Below are 10,635 nucleotides of genomic sequence, written 5' to 3' on the forward strand. Positions count from 1 at the left end.
TTTTTTTGAAATGTGCTATATAAATAAACTTGCCTTGCCTTGCCTTGCCTTGATCAGTTCATAAACCTGCTGCTCTAAATGTGTTACTTGTGTTACATATCAGAGAGCTGTTGGATATAAGTATCAAATTAACATTAATGTAATGATAGGTGAATCTGAGCAGAACTGTGTGTGTGTGTGTGTGTGTGTGTGTGTGTGTGTAACCAAAATCATTAAAGAAATGTTTTTTTTATTGCTACTGACTGACATTGAGACACACAGATCTCCTAATAATAATAAATACCTCCTCCCTCCGTCTCTATTTCTTTACATTTAGTTATTTTAATGAATTTAATAATTCAGATTGAAACAATTAATCTAAACAGTATTATTTCACTAGTCTGTTGGAAAGGTAAAGTAATAACAATGAAAAGTTCAAATTAGTGAGGGAGAAAGTGCGCTGAGTGACCGGCAGATGGCGCCAAATCTCCATTCCAGATCTCAGTGATGCTTCCGCTCGTACACCTGCCTGCAGATCGAGGCGGTGTGTGTGTGTGTGTGTGTGTGTGTGTGTGTGTGTGTGTGTGTGTGTGTGTGTGTGTGTGTGTGTTTACATTCTTGTCATTCAGCACTTGTGTAAAAAGAAGGAATGAAACTAAGTCAGCATGTGCAAACTGAGCACTGCAGACACAGGCCTGATGATGCGCCTTTACTTCTGTGTTATTGAACAGTGACTGGCGAATATTGTTCCTCTTTCTGTCTGTAGGCTACAACGATTTTGATCTCAGAAAGCAGCTTTTTTGGGGGAACTTGAAGTTAGAGTTACTTAAACATTTTAGTTTTAAAAAGGGTTTTACTCAATTGATATTAGTACACAGGTATATAAATTAGTGTAGGCTATAGTATAAATGTTTTACTTTCATGTTTTGATACATATCAGTCATATTTGTAAGTTTTTTGATCCTCTAAATTTAGCTGGAGGCAAATCACTGAACATGTCTCAAACGAAACCCCAGAGCTGTTTCGTTGCTGTTACTGTGTTTATAAAGCCTGATCTGTATTTCCTGCATCTTCTCAGTGACAACTTTCCTGTGTTTTTCACATGGAGTTTCAAGCTTGCTAAACTTTCTTGACACACACTCAAATAAAGCAGCTTCAGGACAAAAAAATCACACAGCTCTCGTCGTTCATTTTGAGCAAACTTTCGCCTATTCAATCCGCCCTCATGTAGCAAGTTGTTAAATGTAGAGTTCAACATTTGTTGTGGATGCTGCTGATCAGGGGCGTAGCCATCATTTCAAAAGTGAGGGGGACAGAATGTCAAGTGTAATACCAGTTTTTAGCGCAATTTTCCACCGGACAAAATTGCGCTTGTTAACTCATGATTTCTGTTCTGTGCATCTGTGCGCACCAATCTTGCACTTCTATCTACTCCTCAACCAGACCACCTAGAGACTTCGGGTTTTCGGCATTATGTTAAGGAAGGTCTAATCTCGGGAACGCACAAAAAAAATCCAGGAAAAGATTTACTATCTCTTAGTGTTGTGATCCCATGAGGTGAGAAAATTGCGCTAAAACACTCAACACCGAGTTTTTATTACTTGTTTTCCAACTTTTGTTGACAGATTTTTGCTTAATTGGCTTAATATGATATTTATTTTTAAAGCAATAAAACAGAAAGAAAGAAAGAAAGAAAGAAAGAAAGATGTTCAGTACTTTATATTGCACATGCAGGGTTTTTCCTGGCTCAAAACTAGGCAGAGGTGGTAAAATCCTGATCATGTATTTTAATAATAAGATAATTAAATTTGTATGTTTCGTAGACCATCATATAGCCTACTGTGTTTGTGGGTGGAGCTCGGTACCTCTAGGGGGGTCCGGGGGCATGCCCCCCTGGAAGATTTTTTTTTTTTACATTTTAAAGATAAATTCATTAATCTGGTGCACTTTGAGTCACCCGAATCTGCTGTTAAAAATAAATAATCCACCCGCCAACCACCCAAACCTATGATATTTGATCATCACATTACAATTATTCAAATTCTCAGTGTTAAGCATGATAATATGGTAAAATATCACACTGAAGTAGGCTGCTTTAAAAATAACATTTATTTAAAATTAAAGGTCTTCTTTTGGCAAAATTACATTTCCTATAGACTAAACAGAGGCTCCCTTCAAACTTAAATTGTCAATGTTTCATTACATCACTGTTGGAAAACACTCTTATCAGAATAGCCTACGTTTTTTTTACCTTTATAAAGGGCATTTTTTCCTTAATTTTATTAAATGTAGCCTATGCTCCATCTTTAATTTCAAATTGAAACAGTGAAACTTTGTTACCGTCAGTGTATTATCAACTATAGGCTATCAATCGCCACTCAACATTAAATGAAATTAAATCAGAATCATCCTTGCATTATCTGTGATTCCCTATTTATTATTAATATTATACTATCTATCTATCTATCTATCTATCTATCTATCTATCTATCTATCTATCTATCTATCTATCTATCTATCTATCTATCTATCTACACAGCAAAAACTCCAGTGTTAAATTAACACTCCTGGGAGTGTATATGAGTCCACACTCAAGAGTGTAAAGTGTTAAAATATGAGTGTTAAATTAACACTCAAGAGTGTTAAAGTTAATGAGATAATTAAGTGATTAATTTAGTGATGCTTGATCATTATTGAAGACACCTGATGTTAACAAGCAGAATCACTGAAGAAGAAAATCACAGATTGTAAGTTACCGTTAAGGTGATGGGTGTTTGCTTTAGTTGGGCTCTTGACCCAATATGTTTACTTTAAATTTTGCTTGTTTGCTGTTATTGATGTATAACAGTCAGATGAACAAAGAGACAATGTGATCTCATGGTGTTGGTTATGTTTTGACATAATCATGTTGTGATCCGTAAAACAAAACTTTTTGAGATGTTAATTAACTTGTTAATTACAGCAGCTCTGTGATTCCACAACATATGATTTTCAGTATTTTTCATATAATACAAAAATATTTCATAAACATTGTTCTGATCAAAAGACTTTAAAAATTTTTTTTTTAGAAACACAGACATCAATAATCTGCCTGTGAATCTCAACAATGGTGACAATAATAAAGCATGTTGCAGTGGCTGCCACCAATCACAACTCATTAATGGCTCCCATCATGCATTGCGGTTTGAATAAATTATGATCTGAATTGTCTATGTAATTTACTTTTCCTAATTGAATATTCTGCTCGTCACCATTGTTGAGATGCATAGACTGAATCTTGACGTCTGTGTGTGCCTAAAAGAAAGATTTTTTTTTTTCAAAACAACTTTTAAAAAATCCTTTGTATTATATCTAAAATTCTGGATATTTTGCAGCATCACCTGTAATTATGCTGTAACCAACATTATAAATCTAAGTCAGAAATAAGGATCTTAATAAGTTCAGTGATCAAGTTCAAATGATGAATGTCATAATATAACCGACACCATCAGATCACTTTTTTTCTTTGTTCATCTGGCAGTTATAAGATGTAACAGCCAAACAAAATCTAAAGTAAATGAAGAGTTTCGTTGCAAAACGAGATATATCCATTTTGAGAAATGTTGGTTATTTGACATTATTATTTAAGACATCAACAGTCAAGTTCATTCACAATTTTTGGTACATTAAACTATTACTTGAGCTCAGTGAAGGCCAGGGACACAATATTCTTCAAATCCAGGATATTTTTTATTTAATTTTATGTCCATATATAGTTCATAAGTCAAAAACCATGCCAAAATGCAACATATTTATCTTAACATTGTCAAACATCTTAAATTGGTTAAAAAAACAATAGCCTACATCATAAATATATGGAATAGTATATACAAAGATTGATTAATAATAATAAGATTCTGAGTTAGTTTTGGCCAGAACATACACAACATAACAAATTTTATTTTTTTTTATTTTATTTTTTTGCAAAACGCTATATATCCACCTTAGGCTATATTCTACTACTGCAGTGGTTCCCAAACCTGTCCTGGAGTACCCCCAACACTGCACGTTTTCTTTTTCTCCCCAAACAAACACACCTGATTCAACTCATCAGCTCATTAACACATGGTTTAATGAGTTGATGAGTTGAATCAGGTGTGTTTGATTAGGGAGACAAAGAAAACGTGCAGTGTTGGGGGTACTCCAGGACAGGTTTGGGAACCACTGTACTACTGTAATACCATTAAGAAAAGCTAGTGAATCAATGTTTTGTGTGTGTGTGTGTGTGTGTGTGTGTGTGTGTGTGTGTGTGTGTGTGTGTGTGTGTGTGTATTTTCTTGAGTGTCACATGGGCTTCAGATGCCAGTGTGTGCCTTTTAGTCTACTCTTCCCCCCTGTGGACATCAGTGGTCACAGCCAAAGCATGATTGTAGAAGGCCTCGACGTTTGCTGGGGCACCAATGGCTTTAAGCAGGCTGATGATGTCCTTCTTCTTCACAGCCTTCACTGTGGTCATCATGGGCAGGGGATCTGCTTTATACTGGCCCCAGTTGTTGCCTCTCTTCAGGAGAGTGTGCTGGTAGGTGGGACCGCTGAAGGTGGATCTCACCCCCAACCCTTTGCCATCGATCTCCAGCACCCGGGCTTCGCTGATCTTGTAAGACCGCGTGGACTGCATGAGAGCCTTGGCTGCAGCTTTGTGGTCAAAGCTCTCCCAGTCCTTCCCGTACACATACACAGAGCCATGCTTCTTCAGGATGTTGGTGTATTTGTCTGGCAGGAGGATGGTGTCCTGCTTACGAATATCCTGCTCAATTCTTCCAAAAACTCTGTCAACAGGGAGAAAACTATGGCCACGGACAGGGAAGAAGCACTCCATTTTCACATCTTTAAAAATAGTGCTTCGTAGGCTGGACAGCATTCCCACCATTGTACTGTTCTTGTTCTGTCCATAGCAGGAATCGCTGAAGAGCCTCAAATGGCCAGCCTGTTGGACATCTTCGGCTAGACTGGTTCTCAGGCAGTGGTCCAGGGCAGAGGCGGTCATGTTGCTGTCTTTTCTATTTTGATTTTCAAGCCACACGTAGAGATGACGGTCACTCAGTGCCTGCAGACTCCTCTCTCCATGGTGGACCACAACACCAAACACATACATATAAAGCTGCCTAGAGTAGTAGGTCTGGCCAATGGGAGACTTGGGCAGAGAGAGGTTCTGCATCATGTCAAAGCAGACAGTAACTGTGTCCTCCACTGCATTTAGCAATGTGTAGAACACCCGGGCTCTGCGTCGGTGGAGCATGACAGACACAATCTCTGCCTTCCTCTCTTCCTCAGTAAGGTGAGGATCTTTCATACGGAGTCTCGAGCTCATACAGGTGGCACAGCAGTCCTTTGCTGGATGCCCAAATCCCAAGTTGAATGAGGTGCAGAAAACATTGTAATACAGGGAGTAGCTGATGTCCCTGTGGTTCTGCTCCTGGAACAGCCGGTGCATTTTGGTTACTGACATGTCACTTGGGAGGTACTTCCGTCCAGGTGCACCACGACGAGCGTAGTGGCTGGCCTTGCACATGAATGAGGACACATGCTGAACTACTGCCTGCCTGTTCTCCATCTTCTCATCAACATTTCTGGTTCCACCCCTGCACTCTGGTCTGGCTTCACCATGTTGACTGAAGTATTTCACCACTCTGGAGACTCTGTCTTTACTAACACCTGTGGAGTACAGAAAAGGTATTAATAAGGTTGTCTGTGTTTTTTTCTGGAACCTGAAAATCATAAATTAATTGAATAAAAGGCTACACCTCTGGCTTTTACCCAAGATTGAACAGGCCATCTTAGACTATGTTTATAGCACCTGGGTTAAGGATGGGCATTTGAAGAAATCTTTTGGATCATCAGTGGGAAAATTAACAATAATTTATCAATTAATCGTAAATATTCATAATATTCAAAAACATAATGCCATAATAAACATAATGTGACTATGGCGCGTGCCAGTAATCCAGGGCAGTCCCTGAATGAAAAGGTTGGATAATAACGTACGGACGTCTGTGTGATTGTGCTTCACATAGGGACAGTGGGCATTTAAAAAAAAAAAAAAGAAAAAAAAAAAGCACCGTTGCGCTGCCTGGCTAGCTGAGCTGTCAGAGCAAACAAACTGCAGGATGTTTATCGTTTCAACCATCCTTAAACAGCTTCGGACTATTTGTGATTAGTTACAATTTAGATAAGTAAGATTAAGTTAGTTAGATAAACGACTTGTAGCTTGTTACAGAAAGAGTGGAGGCTCCTTCCACACCGCTGCTGAAAACCAAACCTGTATGATCAGAGCGGGCAGAGCCGCGGTGTCACAGTTCTTGTCTCTGTTGCACCGAGTCCGCGACACAAGCTCGCCTCGCCCCGTCATATTTATTTAATTATTTCACTGTAATAATAATAATAATAATAATAATAATAATAGCTTATAGAGTTTATTGGTTGTTTAAAAAACAAAGTTTAAAGTTTTAGTGGCTAATGATTTCCACCGCCGAAAAACGCTTGCTGTAGCTCTGTTACAAGATTTATTTACGGAGAAGAGAAAAACACCCGTAGTGTTTGGGTGCACCCGCATCCTTCATGTCTTTTTTCATGTTGCTGCGCCTGTAAAAAAAAACTTCAATTATAAGCGCGCTTACCGCGCGCCTACATTTGAATGAACTTGAGCACGAAAAAGACGCGATATGTGAACTGCCTTCACAGTTATGTGAAATTTCTTAAATGAAATTTAAGACCGCGGACGAAAATCTGTCTGTTTTTAAGACTTTTTAAGACCCCGCGGGAACCCTGTATGATCCCTTATAATAAATCAACAACAAGAATTAACGTGAGGTTTTAGGCTATAAATAATAGGTGCAACCGCATAAATAAATATTCTGATAGGCTACTCAGCTACATGTAAGAAATTATTTAAAAAATAAACTTACCAAGGACACTTAGAAATGTAGCCTTGCAGACAGGTATCTTGTGATGGGGAGGAGCGCAGGACAAAAGGCAGTATTTCACTGTAACCTCCCAGGCTTTCTTCTTGACATCAGCGGAGACTCGTTCCCTGCTGCATTTGTTTATTGTTGACAGACGCAGGAGTATTTTATCCTGGTCCACTTTTGTAGCGTTTTTATACATTTTTGTGAAGTTGAAGGCTACATCTTCATCTGACAGTTTGTCGGCATGACACAGACCAACATTACTCGCAGTTGCACGATGACCACAATTAATCTTTGGATGTTTTCCCTCCCCTGAATGCCTTGCCCGTTTGGTCTTCTCCCTTTGATGATTTTCTTTAGATGCCTTCCTCTTTCTCCCAACAGCAGCTGGAATGACCGGCTCCAATCCGTCATCGAAATCCATAACGTTAGCTTGACTCTGAAGCTTTGATTCTCTGACTGACAGACAGCTGTTGATCAGTGACGTAGCCTACGTGACTGACAGCTCGCCTACAGTATAAACAATTAAATGGTAAACGTTTTCTAGTTAGCCTATTGAATCCTCTTTTTAAAAATATATGTTTTTTGTTTTGATATTATCGTTAAATCACTGAGCAAACTCGGAGCACTTCACCGGCGGTGACTCTCTCCTCGCGTGACATCCTGAGCTTGCGCAGCATCCTGAACGTTCTATAGCCTAACCGTTATATCGCACTTTGTAAAGAAACTGGGCTGGCGGATATCGCGTTTTGTGAAAAAATACATTTTGTAGTAGGCTTAAAATGTACATTTTTAAATCGTATTAATGGCAGCAATTCACAGATAGATTAAGGTACATCTGAACAGTGATTTCCAATAATAAAATCCAAATGTCAAAAAATGGCGTTTATCGCGTTTTGCAACCGAACTCTTCAAATGTATAAGGGTCAAGAGTCCAACTAAAGCAAACACTCATCACCATAATGGTGGCTTCCAATTTGTGATTTTCTCCTTCAGTGATTCTGCTTGTTAACATCAGGTGTCTTCAATAATGCTCAATCATCACTAAATTAATCACTTAATTATCTCATTAACTTTAACACTCTTGAGTGTTAATTTAACACTCATATTTTAACACTTTACACTCTTGAGTGTGGACTCATATACACTCCCAGGAGTGTTAATTTAACACTGGAGTTTTTGCTGTGTATCTATCTATCTATCTATCTATCTATCTATCTATCTATCTATCTATCTATCTTACTAAACTAAAACTTTCCAATTGAAAACCTTCAAACTTCAAGCTTTTAAAACTTTCTGGTTAGGCTTTTTCAAGAGAATAAAGTTTGTCATCATGTACACGTTACAACGCTGCCTGATTCAAGCAGGCTGTTAATGCATGAAAATACAAACTCACAATCACCATGTTCATTCTAATTTGAAGGGTTTTGATAACATCTGTGAAAATAATAGACATTACGAATAAAAAAAGATTGAAAATAAGTGCATGTTTGTGAAACGTGAAAGTCACATATGTAGACTACACAGTAAAATCCCCAGTGTTAAATCAACACTGCTCAGAGCACATATGGTCCCTCTCTACAGAGTGTTAAAATTAACACTGAAGCAGTGTTGGAGTTAATGAGATAATTAAGTGATTAATTAAGTGATTGGCCATTAGTGGTGACACCTGATGTTAATAAGCAGAATCATTGACGGAAAGAGAAAAAACAATAACAGAAAAAAGAGAAACACAAGAACTACAACTGACTTAAAGTCATTACACATTGTTACATTTATTATTACCAGTTTGACTTTATTTCTGTCATACATCGACAAAAGTTCTTGAGATTCAACAGAAGTTTAGATGGTAATGTTTAATGGACTGTTACCATTTTGGTGGTCAGTGTTTGCTTTAGTTGGGCTCTTGACTCTTTTCATTTTGTTAATAGTAGTTTTTCTCTGACTGTTCCATCATTGTGTTTATAAAGCACATTTGTTACTGCAAGAGAAAACATGACCTGCTGACAATATGTTTTGATGATAAATATCATCATGTAGTGACCTGGTTCACTGATGTCATTCAGAGTCTAAATTTTTTACTATATTCTTGATGTATTGTTTTAGTATTGGTGATTGTAACTCTGAGATTCTACAGTTTGAGATCCAACAGCAATATGAAAAATATTGAACATATTTTGTGCAAAGAAGGTTTTTGTGTTAAAACACACAGACATAGAGTATCAGCATATGAGTCTCAACAATGGTGACAATAAACAAACTAGTGATGAACAGATCAACTCTGAACATCACAAAACAAACTACTAAAGTCAGAACAAAACAATAGCAAAATAAAAGCCAACAGAAAAAACAATGAAAATTACAGGACAATTCAGCAGCATAATTTATTCATGCTGCAATGCATGATGTCAGCCATTGATGCATTCTGATTGGTGGCTCCCATCATGCACTGCAACATTAAGCATTTGTTTGATTGTCACCATTGTTGAGATTCATATGTAGATTCTTGATGTCTGTGTGGGATTCCAATACTTTCAGATAATTAAAATATTGCTGGATGTAACTACTGTAGTGAAAAATTAATAAAGCTTTTGGATAATCAATTTATAATGATGGGTGCAATTATTGAATCAGGTCACTAGTAATTTCATCATCAAAACATAATCAGGGCTGCATTTGCAAATGCATCTTAAGCCATACTTGATTGCAGACCAACTGCAACAAATGGTCTTTACAATCAAATTAGACTTGCGATGCTTTCAGGAAACACAGCCCAAATCATAGTTTCTCTTGCCACAACACATATGCTCTATAAGCAAAGAGTTGGAGCAGCCAGAGAAATACTAATGTTTAAAAGTAAAGGGTCAAGAGCCCAACTAAAGCAACCACTGGTCACTATAATGGTGACATGAAACGAAACATTCCATCAAACATTACCATCTAAACTTCTGTTAAATCTAAATAAGACTGTGTGTAGATGTATGACAGAAATAAAGTCAAACTGGTCAAATAGCCTAATAAGTGCAATAATGGCTCGAAAGTCAGTTGTAGTTCTTGTGTTTCTCTTTTTTCTGTTCTTGTTTCTCTTTCCTTCAGTGAGTCTGCTTGTTATCATCAGGTGTCACCACTAAATGCCAATCATCACTTAATTAATCACTTAATTATCTCATTAACTTCAACACTGCTTCAGTGTTAACTTAATTATCTCATTAACTTCAACACTGCTTCAGTGTTAATTTTAACACTCTGTAGAGTGGGACCATATGTGCTCTGAGCAGTGTTGATTTAACACTGGGGATTTTACTGTGTATCATTGACTCTTTGGATTTTAAATCTCGATGTAGGCTATAGGCTACACACCCGCGAAAACCTCAGCTTGTCGTGGACACACTTGCCCTATGAAAAAGTGCGGGGGACGACTTTACATTTTATAAAAAGTGGGGGGGACACGTCCCCCGCGTAATCTACGCCTATGCTGCTGATAAAAGAGCTTTGCGAGACTACAGAGACATGCATTTGTTTTTGTGTGTTTCTTTTGTAAAAGTTTCCCCGGATATACTTTTTTGTTTGCTGCTATTGTATTGGATTACAACCTGTATTGTTTGATATTGTTAAAGGGTTTTGGAGTTTTCTCTTTATTGTTGTGTTAAGTCAATCTATTGTTTTGTGAATCGAGGTTAACTGAGATCTTTATTTTTTGGTTATTTTTGTT

The 10,635-nt window shown here is 37.5% G+C and overlaps 1 protein-coding gene across 1 annotated transcript; it reads right to left on the bottom strand.

Moving 5' to 3' along the window:
* Window positions 1–4,339: 4,339 nt before the first annotated feature.
* LOC311081697 (uncharacterized protein) lies at window positions 4,340–7,347 on the bottom strand (the record flags this gene model as incomplete). Its single annotated transcript, XM_084112325.1, has 2 exons — window positions 4,340–5,673; window positions 6,924–7,347. 2 exons carry the CDS (start codon window positions 7,345–7,347, stop codon window positions 4,340–4,342), a joined length of 1,758 nt encoding a protein of 585 aa, XP_083968451.1.
* Between the last annotated feature and the right edge of the window lie 3,288 nt (window positions 7,348–10,635).

This window comes from Abramis brama (genome assembly GCF_963993115.1).
Source record: "Abramis brama genome assembly, chromosome: 1".
Taxonomy (NCBI): Eukaryota; Metazoa; Chordata; class Actinopteri; order Cypriniformes; family Leuciscidae; genus Abramis; species Abramis brama.